Genomic DNA, 18,629 nt, shown 5'->3' with positions numbered 1-18,629 from the left:
GAGAGAGAGAGAGAGAAGAGAGAGAGAGAGAGAGACAACGACTAAGAGTTTTTTAGGTTTGATTTATCTGTGCATTTTTCACCGTGACATAACAGGTTTAGGAAAATAATGATAGTGCTAAACTGAATTTCAATTGATTATACTGTATGTACTTGTCGTGTATTTTAAGTGATTGTCGAAGTTCATTGGGGGCGGGTCGGCGAGGGGACTTTACACGGCTGCCGTAAAGGAGTGAAAATATGGTAATGTCGCAAAACTGGATATCGTCTCCTGAATAATAGTAATAATAATCTTCCCGCTGTATCCCACGCACCTTCGCTAAAATAGAGGTTTAGCGATGACGAGGGTGGTGTTTCGTCTTACTGATAAAGGGTAGGTCTGAGGTGGGCGTACGGCTTGTTCAACTCATTTCTGACTTCGAAATTAACATTTGGACTACTTGACCGTTTTCTTAATTCTGGTACGTTTTACTCTTCTTTAGTGCAGTCTGCTTTTGATTTTGTTGATGGGAACTACATACCACTTGAATGTGTCGTAACATTAGTCAATGGCACCAGTTGAAGAGGAACTGTGGCTTCGTGAACGTTTATAGTATGAATTCATAAATTTTACATTTGAAATGGTGCAATATTATGAAACCGTTGATACTGACAAGTTAATTCACGTCGTTCCACAGTATGCACCACACGACGCTCTTTATGGTTTTATTTTGAAGTCCTTCAGCGGAAATCGTGCCTGGTTCACCTTTGACAGACACTGTCAGGAAGTGGGATGTGGCCAGATTGTATTTATGCTGCTGATCAAGATATGAAAATCATTGAATCAGCGCGCCTCGGGAGCTCTGCTTCACCGCAGGTCACAGCGGGGGATAACAGTGTTGTCCTACGTGACCCTCAAGTTGCTACCGGGAGTCGAAAGCAGCGAACGGAGCCGCTCTGTCTTTGCTTTCGTCTGGATTGGACCACTTCCCTAAAGACTTCAGAACCTCACGTCCAAACACTTTATTGCAACTGCATCTGGGGCGTTGGTTACGTAATCTAATAAGTATGTGAATCCATAGAGAGCTACCTTTTGAAATATATATGCATTTTGGTTGAGAACGAAGATTGTTGGGGCCCGTCGTTTATTACAAATGTCAGCAAGTCACCACCATCAAGTGATGATGGAGTCCTCTTTAGCTCTCGGTAGACTGGACCTGAGTCCCGCTGTCGGGGTCAACATGACCCCGTGCATCTCCCCCGCTGCATCAACGAAAGAGATGAGCGGTCGTCGGCCAATTGGAACACAAGGACCGGCTCACCTGAATGGCTGCGTGCCGTTGTCACATCAGGTCGCAGGTCACAAGTATGGAGTGGATAAAGTGGGTAAGTACAGGTGCAACCCGAGATGACTTCCATCCAGCTGTGTGGGTGGCTGTGTAAAAATTAAAAGATCAATTTATTTACATGAGCATTATAGGACTATTCCAGTGATAAGTGTCATTTTCCTGTGACAAATATTAAGAAAGGCATGACTCTTAAAACCAATAAAATTTTACTAATTTGTGATAAAGCCAGTGAGGCTTGAGATTTTAGGTATGACTTTTTACGTTCATGCCTTTCTTTATTTTTATCCTACTTTCAAAAGATCAGTGTCATTGGAAAGCTGGTTATTCACAGAAACAGAAAGCATAACAATAATGTTAATTATTTCTAATTAGTTAATTTCAGTCACTATGTGAAACAATAGGTAAATATCATGTCTATATATATATATATATATATATATATATATATATATATATATATATATATTTATAAATAAAATCCAATTTCAGTTTCTATGTGCTGCCTTTGGAATTAGTGGTGCTGGCTGATTTAATTTTTAAACTATAATAGCAATGGGAGTCCTATTTCTTTAATCAGGTTTTAAATTCAACCTAATCGAACCGCTGTGCTGACCCTTGGTGAAGTCAGATTTGTCCATCCTTTAATTGGTTTGGCACACACCTTTTTACATCCAATTTTGATTAGCAAGTCATCAGATCAAATCTCTCACCCACAAAAATGTTATGGTTTTCAATGAACTATAGGGAAGTACTTCAGAATATTCACAATTTATTTGTGTGTGCTTGGGTTCAATAGCATGGCAGCTCCATTTGTACTATATTTTCCAGTGTGCTAAGGTGACAGTTGTCAAAGTAGGTCCCCATTATTATAAATGTTTTTTTGTGTGTTTTTTCCCCCTAAGGTTGTTTTTCAGAGAAAAAAATGAGACTTTATGTAAAACACATGATATTACATAGTATATCTTATAGTGCATTACTATTGGGCATAAACAAATTCCTGTATTTAGAACCTTTTAATGGGGCCCAGGAGTATGGCAGAAAAAATAGGGTGATTAAAATTTAATCGAACAATATTTATTTTAGAATTGGCAAATTTTTTACAAGTAGTTTTTTTATTTAAAAATTAAAAAAAAACATTTTTTTTTTTTTACATATTAACACATTACAACATAAGACAAAGATAATGATGTAAAAAAAATCAAGAAAAAAAACAAACCAATTTTTCACAGATTTTCTTTTTTGTGAAGCTGAACAAATGCTAAAGAACAAACTAATTTTATACATTCAAATGTATTGCCTGGAGTTTTTTTTTTTTTTGTGGGGGGGGGGGGGTTCAGTAAATCGGGATTTGGAGTTTTCTTTTGCCGATATATATATATATATATATATATATATATATATATATATATATATATATATATATATATATATATATATATATATATATATATATAGGTCCTGGCACCTACTTAAAATTATCCTTTCCTTGACCCACCTTTTAGCAAATAGCAACAAAAAAAATTGTCATTTGACCAACGATTGTTCATTGGGCAAACATGATTGCTGAATTTGAACATTATTGTGCCAGGGGTCTTTCTTATCGCAGCAACTTGCTGTAGTGCGTGGGTGACTGCTACTAAGTAAATGTTGCTTCAATTCTGAATAAATGAATCATTTTTTTATTAATTTGCTCCTATTTAAAAGATGAACGTAGCCCTTAAATGAATGATTGGGATGACAATCAAATGCAGATGAATTACTAAAGCAGTCTAAAATGAAATGTGTTTTCTTTGTGAGGGATACCTGCCCATCTCCTCGCTATCTGTTGAAACAAAGCAGCATTGAGTTAAGCAGCATGATGTTATCTTGGTTTATTTGTGGGCTTGGTCTTGAATAATCATTAACTCAGCTTGCATACACTGAAGTAATAGACTCAGCAGGCAATGTTGAACAAATAGTGGAATCCTGCTCATCCTGTATTGCTGCTGACTGAACATGATAGTGCTCCTCCCATTGCTTGTTTGCCTAAGCCTCCACATGCATTGACCTCCATAGGTATTGTTCAGATGTGCTCAAATGGGAACTCATGTAGGACCATTTAAAGGTTTCTTGAAGCGGAAGATATATTTCTTGGTCTATATGATAGCTTTCATAAACACATTAGGGTTGAAATATACAATAAAACTGCTATTATTACTTTTGCATGCAAAGTAATTATAGAAATGTAACTTAGGAGTGCATTTAACTTTGCTGTGTCACATTAATGAATTCCTGCCATGTTAGATGAGGCCCAAGTTGATGACATTTATTTTCTTGGTCCAGGTTACCTTTGGTCAAGACAAATTTTCACTGGCAATCTAGTAAATGACATTTTTAGACTATAAACTTAAATGTATGTAGTATATGACCATGTGATGCATGTCTACAACAAATGGCCACTTATTCGTTACACCCCAAACTACAAATCTTTACAAAAACACCTACAATATTCCAATTCCAGGGCACAATAATTATTAGAGGGTTGACAAGGGAAACATGATGACAAGGGAAACATGATGATATGATCATATACCTTGGCCATGTTGGGCCAGATATCTTGTGATTTAGATATCATCCATCCATTTTTTGCAGTTTAATACGACATAGGGATTTTATCCCTGAATAGCCCAAACGTTTACAACAGTGGTTAAACACATCAGGCAAAGCCCTGAAAACGTACCTTTGGACTCCTTCAGTATGATGTCTAACTAATAACCTTTTTTTTCTTTTTCTTTTTAAACATGAAAACATGTTAGTTTTCAAAGTATTTTTAGACTAAAATGACCAAATTAAAGATAAATGCCTTCCTGTATAGCCTAGTTTCATACGCTGTATTATTGGAATTAAGTAACTAAAAGCCCCCTCCCCCTTTCCCTATCATTGATAGATGGGACAAGGAGTTATTTGTAACAGTTATTCATTTTAAAACTGTAAAATGTAATTTCTGTCAAATTTAACTAATGAGCTAAAAGAACAAACAGGAAAATGTGCAGTAGAATCGAAATACAAATTATACAGTATTCCAGTCAGCCTTCCACATAATTTACTTGCTCAAACAACCTTTACAAGCAATCACTTCTCCTTTAGTAAAATAAAGCCCTTAATTGTCCGTTTATCTACATACAGTAAATCGTCTTTTTCTGAGCCATAAACACATTCATAATAAATCATAGCCTGATAACACTTTCAACATTTCCTATGTAAACTTAATCTCCGGCATATCCAGAATACGTAAGAATCTGCATTTTTCTTCCCACACAGCCTCCATCTTGACTGCTGAAATGAAAATGTAGTTATAATCGTAGGAGTAATCCGAACACAGTTTTTCCCCAACAGTAGCAGGAGGTTGACTGTTGAACCTGCTTGCATTACTCATACTCTGTTAATGGAAATGTTGTATAGCAATTTATATGCACATCATTGTGGATTGAAAGGGGAAATATGTTGTTTTGTCAAAAATGATTTACACTAACATCAATCTGCAGTGTTGGTTGAGGCTCCATGCCTATCATACAGAATAGTGTACACATTCCCAGGCTGCCTTTTTCCTCTTCTACATTCAACTTGATATATTGTACTGTGTTTTATAAACTATGTCAAAGTCTCAACAAAATCAAGCAATTTGTTATCATGTAGATTGTACAAAACCAGTTCCAATGAAGTTGGGAGTCGGGCCGTTGTGTTAAACGCAAATAAAAACAGAATACAATGATTTTCAAATCATTTTCAATCTATATTTATTTAAATACACTGCAAAGACAAGATATTTAATGTTCAAACTGCTAAACTATTATTTTTAGCAAATAATTAACTTAGAATTTTATGACTGCAATTGCAACATGTTACAAAAAAGCTGGGACAGGGTCATGTTTTACACTGTTACACATTACCTTTTCTTTTAACAATTTAACACAACATCCCAACTTCATTGGAATTGGGTTTGTAAAACTGGACCAGATAGATTTGGCTTTAGTCAAGGGTTCTATGAAATCTCAGGCAGGAATGAAAGATGACATGCTATATGTCTTACTTTGTTCACGGTAGCGCGCATATCTTGTGTCATCTGGTCAGATGACTGTGAGTATTTGTAAGTGTTGTAAGCCACATCCAGATTTGGTTGACAGAATGTGAAGATGAGCGCTGGCGCTTACAGGATAGGGCGAACTGGACCTCAAATGCGCTCGTAAATAATTTGGAATCCTATGAATTCAATCAGAAAATTGAAATTTGACTTGTCTCTCATTTTACATTAAAAAATGTCATCTAAGTGTAAAAAATTAAATGGTGTCCTTTAGCAACTATCTTTTACAGTCCCTAAATTTCCACTTGTCCCATAATTCCGCATCTTTATTGAAAAGACAATTGACATGAACAAAGACATTTCTAAATGAAACTCATTATTCCGTATTTTTCTACAAATTCAATTATAATTAAAGTATTCCATCTTCAAAATTAATGCTGAAAGTTAGCAATTTTATTTGGCCTCCTCCTTCCATATTTTCAACCAATTCAAACCATTCAAAATGTTGAGCTCATTCAGGACATCTGTGTTTTTTTTGTTTTTTTTTAATAACCATCAGTGTTCTGAGATCCATACTCTTGGTTTGTTTATTTGTTGAAGGGATTCTGCAACATCCAGATGGAACAGTCCTAAAGCAACTCCAGCCTCCACCGAGAGGACCAAGAGAGATGCAGTTTTACGGCATGGTAATACTCATCTGAATGCATGCACATACTGTGTATGCAAACCTACTGCATAGAAAAGTAACACACAACTGAACTGAGTAATAATATTTGGCTGTATTTGTTGACTAGGTATATGCAGATGATTGCTGTGATCCATGCCTTCTTCAGCTCCAGGCACATCTCCCAAAATATTACGGCACTTTGTCCTCTCCTGATGCACCCAATGGTACAAAACTATATTTCCACATCTGGTTATATGTTAGGTGACAATATATGATACAAGATTGAGTTGATGAGTTTATTCATAATTTAGTGATTAACAAATTATTCAGTTTAAGCAATTTTTTTTAAATTTGGCGCCATGGTCTGCTTAGTCAACATTGTCTCTGCCACAGACCTGTACATGAAGCTGGAGGACGTGACTCAACGCTTCGTCAAGCCGTGCATCATGGATGTGAAGCTGGGCCAGCGAAGTTACGATCCATTCGCCTCACAGGAGAAAAGGGAGCAGCAGATCAGAAAGTACCCACTGATGGAGGAGATAGGCTTCCTGGTCCTTGGCATGAGGGTGAGTATGATTTCAAAGGTCTGTTTTGAAAACAATATATTATTTGAGAAACACCCCATTCTCTCAATATAGGAATATATTCAGGGTTTCCGCGGGCCATTAAAAATCATTAAAAGTCATTAAATAAATAAATAGGCCCGGGGGTCGTCCTTTGGCGCTGCCGCGGCCTGGGGGGCCCTGAGGTGTTGCGCTTGCTCTGTTCCGGCGGGGGTCGGCGGCTCCCCTCTTTGGTGGAGATTTTCATGCATGCCGGATCCACCACACCGGCATCTGCCGAGGCTCGGACGCAGTCTGTTTCCTCCTCGGGTTGTTGAATCGGTGGGGGCTGGTGTCTGCGGATCTCACGCGGCTTCGTCTGTCCTTCCTTCCTTTTCTCGGTCTCTCCTTTGGTCTCTTGAGGCCTCCCTGATTTTATGTTTTTTGGATTTGTTGGGGTCTGGATGTTTCTTGGGCTGGGGAGGAGTTCTGGTGGGGGGTGTCTGGTCGGTGCTGGATTTCGCCTTCCTTGGTTTTCTTTGGTCCCCTCGGGTCTCCTGGTGTTCGGTTTAGGTGAACGGTATGAGATTTTTTCTAATAGGTTTTCTGGTGAGCTAACAAATACACGCACGCACGCACGCACGCACGCACGCACATACACATACTCACCCACACACACACACACACACAAAAAAAAATAAATATATATATAAAAAAAATAATAATAATAAAAGAGCAATGATGATGACATTTCCGAATGAACAATACTGAGCTCTTAGGGGAAAAATAAAAAATAAAAATAAAAAAATAAAAAATGTCATTAAATAGATTTTGGCCAAATTAAGGCCTTAAATTGCATTAAAATAATCTCTCTCTCTCTTTCTCTCTCTCTCTCCCTCTCTCCGTGTTTATTCAATAAATGGCTGCCGCTCACTCACAAATTGAGTTGCATGCAGGCCAAACGCAAAAGCTGTGTGTCGTGTTTTTCCTCCGTCTACCGGCATTTCCAAGTCCGATAGCATGGCTGCGTCAACAACTCAACTATCAAATGACTTATCAATGAACTAAATGTTGCAACCACATTTGTATTTGGTAACCATATTTGTCCACTTTTATGTTAATTAACAAGAGTATGAAAAACTTGAAAAATATATTTTATTGTACAGTCAGAACAGATATAACGTGTGATTAATTAACAATGATGTTGTGTTAAATAAAAATAGGATGATTTGCAAATCACGTTCAACTTACTGTATTTAATTGAAGCTGTTGCATTGCACGAGTGATCCATGAGTGATCAGCCCACTTTGGCTGCCACACACAATTAATTTGAGATCCAACCGGCCATACATATTGTTTTACAACAGTACCTGACAGTATTATAATTCCACAATTGTACCGTTGGATAAAATAGATAAGCGTGTCGTTTCCTTTGCTTTATGCACCGAGCACTAACGTAACACCCACACAAGGAAAAACAAAACAAAACACACACACATCATTATATAGTGTAATGTGATTGCTGGGTCAACATGGGTGGGAGAAGACAGGAAAGACTGATAGTACATCTTATCTTTTTGAAAGGAAACAAGTCAAATACAGTATTTCAAACATTTATCACTTTGTTTCCATTCCCTTCCCTTGTTTGTATATTTATCATTTCCTGTTTGCTTTAAGATGTCGTCAGTATACAAACAAATCTTGAGTCATTTACAATTATGTAATTAGTTTCATTATGAGTTTACAATGTTTCGGCCATGTCTTGTGCAAATTTTATTGCTATATTCAGAAAATTTTGTCAAAGTAAATTAACTGAAATATAAAATTCCCTACATAAATGAAGAGGCTTTTGAATAGCCCATATTAGTTGACCTTGAACATCACATATGCACGTTTGAAAAGCATTTACTTTGGGCTTGCAGTTTTCATCCACTGCTTTCTACAATTAGCCAAATACAGTAAACGCTACAACTAAGCTCGACAAGAGTACTGCCCTGAACTTTAATTCCTCTGCCATTCAGGCGTTCTATTAAAAGCCTTACCAGAAATATTCTGTGTAGTTACAATTTAGTAATAGAGGCGCACAGTTAAATGTACTAGTTTGTAGTAGTGATATTAAAACCTGCCATATACAGTACCATTAAAGGGTCACTTTACTAATTTTGCTATTTTCATCAGTGAAAAGTTAATATTTTGTCTATCATGAGTCATGAATTGAATGAATGAATGAATGAATCAACTTGTAAACGTTAGGCATGTTGTTACCTCAGCCCTCAACACGTGATGTCATTTTCAGTCGACAGCAATTGGCAAAATGCATTTTTAAAGGTGTAAATTGAACATGAACATGACAAGTATCCATCCATCCATTTTCTTAACCGCTTGTCTTCACAAGGGAGCCTATCCCAGCTGACTTCGGGCAGTAGGCGGGGTACACCCTGAACTGGTTGCCAGCCAATCGCAGACATGATAAGCAATGTTATCAAATTCATGATGGACAAAATATTAACTTTTTACTGATGAAAACTACTAAATTAATACAGTATCCCTTTAACTGAACTCCCCGTAATGAACCTAGAAACATTTTACAGTGTTATTTTATTTATCTATTTTTTTGCTGGTCTAAGTGCTGAGCCACCCTACTACCAGTGAGTGGGGTACATATACATTTAATCTATATTACTGTAGTTATTTATTTTCAAGGCAACATATTATTTACTTTATTGTTTGAGTTAAAAAGAAGACAATGCCTAAGAATTAAATGTTTAAAATAAATTAAGGAAACAAAAATGATGCTCAAAACAGTGTATTATATGCCAGGCCTGAAGTGGCGCTAGAATGCTTCCATAGGAAACCACCAAAAACTGAATATTGAGCAAGATGAGACATTACGGCTTAAGCATAATTTAATGAAGGTGCATGTCTCTCAACATTTATAATTGTCACACACTTTGGAAAAAAAACTAAATTCCACTTTGATTACCATAGGATTATACCTGTTAAAGCTTCACATGCTAGTTCATTTCACCAAAACATCCAGGATATACTTAACTATTATTTTTCTAGTCCCAATGTTTTTCACTTAGCACAAGTCTTTCTTTTGTATAAATGTTTTTAAAAAATGCACAAAAAGCTAAGGAAAAATCTTCACACATGCCCAAAGGTAATACTTTAATGTCATGCTGAAGTGACGTTGTCTCAGATATACTGTTTTACAAGACGTTTTTTTTCCCATCACTGCATTTCAAACTCTTTCTGGAGCTGAGAGGAATGTTTAACCCAAAAAAGACTGATCACATCCATTCTATAAGTAAATTTATTTGTTTATATGTTATGTATCACTATTAATCAAAACCATAGTGCTGACTTCAGCCAAATAGCTCGCATAGTGTTATTTATTATTTTCTGTTTTTATCCTCTGACAGTGTGCACGTTGTTATGGGATTAAACCACTAGGTGCCATCATACCACAGTTCATTCTATTTCTTGACACAGGAAGAAAGTTATTAGATTGCATTTGAAACACTTTCCCTTGTGGGATACTAATCCATCCATCCATTTTCTTAACCGCTTTTTCCTCACAAAGGTCGGATAATATTAAATAATATATTACAGTACCTACTAAATAGGTACCTGTAGATGTATATTACAATTGCTTTTTTTCCTGACAGGTTTACAAGCTGTGCAGTGACACTGTTGACACGTTTGACCAGCACTATGGGAGGGGACTGTTGAAGGACACCATTAAAGATGGTATGTTTGTGTGTCATAAGTCATTTGTATTGTGCAATTACTGCTAAAATGAAAACCGCGACATTCTGCTATTTCCTAATTCTCAACGTTACATCTATTCCGTTTAACATTTTATGCAATCTCAGCAGTGAAAACCAAAGAGCCATAAAATGTTCCCAACTAGGAGTATGACGATATATCGATATCGTGATACTTTGTCTCCCGATAGATTATCGATACACCTACGCAAGTATCGCAATATTTGTAGTTAATATATAGCCACTATACCGGCTCCATTGTTCATTACCTATAGAACAATTACTTGGCAGGCCGCTAGGGGGAGCACCTCATAAAAGTGGCGGGGAAATGTATGGAAGTCTTCAGGCGAAGAAGACCCATGAGCTTACTTTTACTTGTGTAAGACATTCTGTCCAGCAACTGACTCAGTTTTACATACGTAACATTTTAAAACATATTTTATGGTTCGACTTTTTGAAGCACACAATTTCTGAGGAATAATAATATTGATTTAATATTTAAGCAATTTTATTTATTTACTTTTGCAATGTTACACAAAAAATCATCACAGTTTATAAAATGAAACAATTGGGTTTTCGCCCATCAGTGTAATCGTCACATTGGGTCAATTATTGACGGACGGCTGTTTTGCTAATGATTGACAAATGATGGACTGACAGAATGCACACCTCTGTCCTTCTAAAATTGACCCATTCAACATGGCATTCAGCAAATTCAATGACAGTTTTTCAGTAATATACAGCATTATTAAATACAATTGCATCCCATGTCACAGATTTTCTCTAAGCCAACAATAGTCCAGTGGTTAAAGCAAAAGACTGGAGACCAGGGTTCAAATCCTGGTTGGGGCAGATTTTTAGTACAACTTTAATTTTAGTATAATAATCATTGTTAAAATCCATTATATCCAATGTCATTTCACATTGTTAGTATTATTATTATAATAAAGCATTACACATGCATTCAAATATTAGCATTCAGCTTTCAGCATTCCCACGCAATTTCTCCAGAAATTGCACGTCTAGTTTACAGAGGGGTACCAACAATTGTGTCCATGTGTCTATATCTGACGTGACACATAGGAACTTGTGTTTTGAGCAATGTTGTGGAAGTTCCTGCAGTCTGAACAAGGCCTTTTCTTTCTTCTCTTCTCCAGGCTTAGCTAAATTCTTCCACAACGGCATTTGTCTGAGGAAGGATGCAGTGGTGGCCAGCATTCGCAGAGTGCAGAATATTCTCCACTGGTTCGAGTCTCAGCGTCAGCTGGTCTTCTACGCCAGCTCTCTTCTTTTTGTCTACGAGGGCCTCCCCTCCTCGAGCACTTTCCCCCTCATCAGCACCCCCATTAACAGCCCAGCTGCCGTAGGCAAGAGTTGGGATGGCGAGGATGAGCGTCGACAGGGGGTAGGGGAAAAGAATGAAAAGATGGCAGAGTACAACAACAACAACAACATTGAGGTGGCGCTGCCCCATACCCGAGACTCTGTTTACAGCAATCGCAGGAAAGATGGCCTCCATCTTTGTGCCAAGACTCACCATCAAGGCAGCAGTGGAGACAACGGCACTTTGGGGACTACACCATGCCAACCAGCTTCTGTGGAGAACAACTCGACGTGGTTGTCCCGGCAACCACCGAACGGAAACGGAAACAAATCCCAACTTGAAGGAAAGGGCGTGGAGAGAAAGAGAGCAAATAGCGGCTCGAGAGAAGAGGATAGCGTGCCAGGTGGAGGCGAGGCGACGGGGTTGAGCGAAGGAAACGCACAGGTAGAGGTGAAGATGATCGACTTTGCCCACGTTTTCCCCAGCGAGAGCCCCGATCACGGCTACATTTACGGCCTCAAGCACCTGCTTAGCGTGTTGAACCAGATACTCTGTGATGACGATTAGACTCGTCCTCGCTTTACCTTCATACTTGTTGAAAGTGAACCACTGTCTCCACCTACCTGCCCACTCTCCCCCCTTAATCATGGAACCGCCATCATCATCATCTCACCCAATTGCGATGTGCGCACGTGTGCGTTTTTCCAAGTGGAAGTCACAAATGCTGATGCACTAACCAATCCCTTAGAGGCATTAGTAGTCGTCGGGTACGCTGACTGACGTTACACAAGCTCAAAAATGTGACCCTACTTTGCCTGTAGTCCATTTGAAATGCACTGGATTTGACAAGTCTATTTTTATATTGAGGCCACTGAGAGAAGAAAAAAAAACTGTTAGGTTTGTGTTGTATATCAGAACATCTCAAATCCTGAGTGAGCCAGAGATTTTTCTGTGTTGTTTTTACCATAGTAACTATTTGATACTATTTATAGCAGTTTTAGAGTTGGGCTTAATTGGGTGGATGCTGAGAGACAAGCTTTCACTGCCATAATGCATCAAAATGTGTGTTTTTTTTATTCTGCTTTTTATCAATGCATAACAGCAGCAAAACTATATAAAACTATATATACAAAGGGCAAATCAAAAACTGCAAATGCTTAACTGTCATGTGCTGACAAACTATATTGCTTTTTTTGAATTTTTATTTTTATATATATAAATATGTTGCTGCTTGTTTACATCCCAATTCACTGTTATATTCTATTTGAACCTGAAAGGGACACTTTGTTGTCGATGTAGACCAATCATATGACTACAAGTGCACCTCTACACAACAAAGCATACTACACTACAACCAGAGAAGGCAAATCCAGGTCCAGAAAGTAAAAACCCAACCATAGTTTGGCTTTAGCCCCTGATGCTACTAGCTAGCTTCCGAAAAGGTAAACCAGAACCATGCAGCTCGCGAGGGAGCTCACTAAAAAGTAAACAAGCACCATGGGAGCTAGAGCTAAAGCCAAACTGTGGCAAGGATTTGCCACCTGTTGCCACCTGTGACAACAATAACGCTTTTTGGAATTGAAACATATATTATTAACCAGCATTTTTAGCATTTATTAATTATTTTGGCAGGTTAACATCTCTCAGCATTCACATTCAGTTTGTGAGGGAATCTATTTTTTAAGTAACAAAATACAAATATAAGTCGCCCTCAAATATCAATTTCCAGATAATTGACTATAATTTTCTGGTGTCTGATGATGATAATACCTATGATTGTATAGCGATCCATAATATCCTGTTGTTGCCATCTGATATAGCATTATGTTAGTTAGTGGCAATCTGGCATGTCAAAATTTGAAAATCAACTTTCAGTGAATGCAATTTGATTCACATTTCGGCCCAGAATAACAAATGTTGTTTTTTAACTGGATGTTCTTCATTTAGGTTTCAAGTGCATTTTTAACAACTTTTGCATTACCTTGAACTGGAACTTGGGTTGCTTGAATCCCATCCTGAACTTAAAATGCAAATACAACTTTTTCAAGCTTAAACTGACACACTTTACTGCCACGCTATTCTGAAACTCAATGTGGGCTGTCATTTTGTGTGTTTATTTTTATTTATTTTTAATTCAATGTCAACAGGGATGTAACTCAGGTAATGACCACCCAGAATACATACAAAATAATTTCTATGACGCCATTTTCTTCTCAGCCCGATGATCCTCGTGCTATCTCCACATGGTCAGTGTTTAAGCTCATTTTTAACCTCTTGACCTTGTTATGACATTTACAATATGTATTTCACCATGCTGCTTTTGATAACTGGCTGTAAAACACTCCCTTCTTTAATTAGTCTATGTTGTGATTCAGATATTTGCTACCTTGCCCTCCCACTTTATTTTTATAATGGAAAGCTGTGTGAGTGGAGTGCCATTAACGCAACATTTATGACTTGTGTCATTTTTGTTGTCATAAAGCGGTACAATTGAGATGCCAAACAGTTCTGATTGACGGTATCACGGTCAAGTTTTTAAGATTGTACAGAAAGCGAACGTCTCAATGAGACATGAATGGAGAAAGACAGCAGTGAATGGGCTTTTGTTTTTGTTTATTTTGGGCATTGGTGTAGATGGTCGGAAAGGAGTCCTTTCAATGTTGTCATGTGATTACCTATATTGACCTATTTGACTCACATTTTATATACTTTTTATAGGAGTGTCCAGGCTGATCCATCTACTTACACTTGAAACATTTTACACGCATTGGATGATATTAATCAGATGGCATGCAATGAGTGACAGCTGAATGATGTAACCCAAAGCAACCTTGATCAAGATCAAACTATTATTGGAGATGGAATCAGTAAAGTAATGTGAAAATGGGTGCCAAAACTCCTCTGTAACTAAATCAAATTGAGTTCTTTACCTTTGCTGGTGGAATTGCATCTCCTGTTGGTCCTCTCACCGACAGTACAGCGCACATTTTTTTTTCTTTAATGGAAATATAAGGGTGTTAATTGTGCTTTTAAAATGGCTGCTGATCATTTGTTATGTTATAACTGGCTCCTTACTGCACCACTTTGAGTTAACTGATATGCACAGGCCTTTTACAGTTTATGTAGCTTGACAATGGAAATACGTAATCACATGTTAATTAATTTGTAATATTTTCTAATTTGATCCTAAATATAGAATCAAAATTTTTTAGTCATAATTTATGTTTACACAGATTAACTATTCTTTTCCTGTAACTGCCTTCTATTATGTCAAATAATTATTTTCTTTTTTTTTTGCGTGTGCGTGTCTATGTTGTGAGCATAATTTTTTGTTCATCCCGGCAGCTTTATCAGCTCATTTTGCTTGCAAACTAACAAATGTCATATCATATATATTTACACAGGGAATTGTGAATAAATTCTTTGTTTAATGACAGTAATGCAAATTGTAAACAGCGTGTAATGTCTGACAATCAGGCTGTGATAGTAAAGTGGGCACTTTTTCCATTATTATCGATTGTTTACCCAACGTTACTTCAAGATATTTACATCTGAATGCGACAAAATGAAAATATGAAGAATATATGTATGCAGTAATTGAATCTGAAAAATATTACTTTTACGAATATACTCCTGTTAAAGGAAAATTTTCAGCTTTGAAAATGACTAATTTGCAATCCTAATGGTGTAATGTAATGTATTAACTGGCTTTGCTGTCCTCAAATTATCAAGGCACTCAATCGTCATTCTTATGATGTTCTTACGTTGTATTACTATCACTATTAAAAGTTATATTTTGGAAAGGAAATTAAATTTGCTGGGTGTACTTAACTGCCTAATAATACCAAATGCAAACAACAGCTTAGCAGCGCTAAACGGCTAACTTAAATGTGAGACAGTAGATCAAGGAAAACATAGAGTCAATTGGGCCTAAATTGTATAGTACTCTTATTTGTTTACATTTTACCTGCTCTCCTCATGGCCAGAATTAAACATGAATCCATTTTGTTTTTAAATAAATACTGGATTTTTCTTTTCTGTTCATCATTGTGATGGAGTCAAACACATAAAGTGCTGTGAAAAAAGGGCAGGTTTTGTGTGTGCGTGTTATTGTTATATATATACTTTAACAAATGATGTCACCTATTTAGTAAATTCTTTATTTCCTGAGCATTCAAATAAGGTTTTGAGCTATCTTGGTGGCCTTAGAATTTTAGCACACTTGTGATGTTCTGCGCTCCCAAACCGGAGAATGTGGCTGCGGCGTCAGTTCAATCCCCGTGTTAGGGCTCGCGATTTAGAACATGATGTCGTTATTCATTTATTAAGTAAGACTTTTTAAAAAAGTGTTATATATGTTGTTTGTGAACAATTACGATCATGTCGGCATTTCTGATATTCCGCAATGCTTCCTTTACACGGTGACAACAAACAACGTATTGTATTGCTTTTGCCGCGGCGACTAGCATACAAACTAGACAGGTTGTTCTAGTAGTCAAACGACATTTCATCATATTTTGAAATCAAAATAATCCTCACAAATCAAATTGAAACAATCCAAAATCCAATGCTTTTCAATGAGCGGAAAGTTTCTTTTCAATGAATAAAACTGCCATTTTGACTTGTGACGTTAGCTTGGAATTGTCCATTGCCAACAATGATGCATCTAACAACTAAATGGTGGGTCAACTCAAATGCAAATTACTAGCTAACATTAGCTTATGTACAGTATTTTTTCTATACCAAGCGAGTGTGTGCTCTCATCCACAGTAATAAACACAATGTATACCACACTGTAACCCGTATGCCTTATGGCAGTGCCATGTTGGATTTGGTCCTGTGACTGTATTTGCATATTAGTGACAGTCACTTTTGGTTTTACTGTAGCCCACATCTTGTATAGATTAAACAGGTGGTGCTGTTGATCCTTGATACAGTTTGGTGCTGTTGATCCTTGATACAGTTACTGTATTTGTTTTCCTGTGGGCACAAATGCATCTGTATTTAGGTTGAATTCCAGTTGTATATCCTCAAGTCCTTTGCTCACATAAGAATTCATTCCATTTGAAGTAACTGTATTTCCCTCCAACAGCACTACCTTCCCGCACAGTCTTGCGGCAGCTGAAATCTGTGCATCAATGTCCAACGTCTTTAATTTCCTCAGTTTCTCCTCTTGTGCCCCATGTTGATGTCTCCTTTGCAAAACAGCAGCTTTGGAAGCAGCTGCAGATGAAGTGCTAGCTTCTCCCAATTTACTTTTTACTGTTGGACATACTGTCCTCTGGGTAAATATTATCTTCACACTCAGATGTTGAATCAACAGCATTTTTACCACCAGCATGTTTTTGTATTCTCACTTTCATTGTCATTTTGAACAGCATCATCATTGCCATGAACATTTTTGATCAATTTCATCATTTTCATTTGTGATGCCATTATCTTTCAACCATGTCATTACTTCTTATTGTTGAACCTTTTGGAGTGAACCAATATTCGATGCTTTCCCTGCTCCACGCCTCAGAGAGCAAACTGAGTGAGCATTGCATTATGTACTTGTAGCTTGGAAGCCCTTTGACATAATTGTTTGAACCTTTTGGGGTCGTTTGGAACAGCACTAGCGTTATCTTTGGACACCAATAGAGTTTTTAATTTTTGTCTTTAATTTGCTTGTGTAAAATTGTCCCCTTTTTCTTTTTGAAACATTTCTATCTTAAACATGATTTCTTTAACGGTAGGTTTCCTGGGTGTCTTCTCCGTGATGTCATTTTTTACAGTTGAGTCTACTACATTAACACAGAGTTTCACTCATTTTATTAAGAGCTAGATGCTTTAATGAGAGGACCCTTTAGCGCTGCACTTTATAAAGGGGTTGGACCTTTGTGCTAAAAATAGTAACATATCCCCTGCGGTTGTCCATTTTGAGATGCTCCATTTATGGGAATTCTGTGTTTACAATAGCACTTGCCATTTCACACGTCATCCATTCCATTCAAATTAAAATATCACAGGAATCAGGACAATGAAAAATTATTTTCCATTGTCCTGATTCAATTGTCTTGTCACGAGACAAGAAGGCTTTTATTCGTTACAAGAAGAACCAGATCGACAAGCCCGAGTGGAGTAACGATCACGGCATCTTCTCGGCAGTTTCATATTTGGACCTCAGGCTATTTTATTTTTTTATTTTATTTTTTACCCAACCCATTTTACATCTTGAAAGGTTTTCGGAAATACAAGAGTTAACCATTGGAATGCAATAAAAACAATTTTTGTCTCTTCCATGCAGCAGCATTGTAGCAGTTGACAACGACACACGTAGTCGGTATTATTACTAAATGGTCAAATACAATAAACGCCTAAGCACAGCCTCTCTAAAATGGCTGCCAACAAAGCATTGTGGGAAATGCGGAAAAGCCCGAACCCCTCTATCTACTTTCGTGTGTGCGTCTGCACAGCTGTATGTTTGGAGCAATCAAAGTCAGAAGTTGGAAAATTATTTTTCCTCCAATTTCAATAGATTTTTCGGCACAATGGGTAATATGTCCGTATAATGCAAACTGCCTGTTACGACGCTATGTTCACTTTGTGTAAATCGATGAAACATGAGACCCAGCGTAAACCATGACGTCAAGTTACTCAGCTACCATTAAGAAAAATTATGATAATGATATCCTGATAATCGTAAGTATAACTTTGATGTCCAGTTTTGTGAAAAATCTCGCCTCTAGAGCTAAAGTGGATTTGACAACAGAGCTAAAAGTTGGCTTTTAACTCGTTCGGTTGCTAGTTTAGCGATATGGCTTTAGCCTAGCCCATTATAGCTACTTTACAGGCTCTTACCTTGGTGCAAACGTAGGAATGCTTGTTTCTCTTAGAAACATTTAGCTGGGGGTGGAGCCGCTCACACTGTGTAATCCCTTGAAGACATCTCTCCACTTT

General features: G+C 37.3%; 1 protein-coding gene across 2 annotated transcripts; it reads left to right on the top strand.

Moving 5' to 3' along the window:
* Positions 1-246: 246 nt before the first annotated feature.
* On the top strand, positions 247-15,778 carry ipmkb (inositol polyphosphate multikinase b). Of its 2 annotated transcripts, none has more exons than XM_086064971.1 (6): positions 247-1,364; positions 5,988-6,073; positions 6,182-6,278; positions 6,448-6,620; positions 10,268-10,349; positions 11,524-15,778. In XM_086064971.1, exons 1-6 carry the CDS (start codon positions 1,133-1,135, stop codon positions 12,255-12,257), a joined length of 1,404 nt encoding a protein of 467 aa, XP_085921097.1. In that variant the 5' UTR covers positions 247-1,132; the 3' UTR covers positions 12,258-15,778. The 2 variants fall into 2 exon arrangements, with proteins under 2 accessions (XP_085921097.1, XP_085921098.1); XM_086064972.1 differs by having other exon boundaries at positions 258-372.
* The last annotated feature ends 2,851 nt before the right edge of the window (positions 15,779-18,629 follow it).

This window comes from Leptonotus elevatus, chromosome 20 (genome assembly GCF_054856555.1).
Source record: "Leptonotus elevatus isolate MCC_2025b chromosome 20, RoL_Lele_1.0, whole genome shotgun sequence".
Taxonomy (NCBI): domain Eukaryota; kingdom Metazoa; phylum Chordata; class Actinopteri; order Syngnathiformes; family Syngnathidae; genus Leptonotus; species Leptonotus elevatus.
This window is presented reverse-complemented; position numbering and strand designations above follow the sequence as displayed.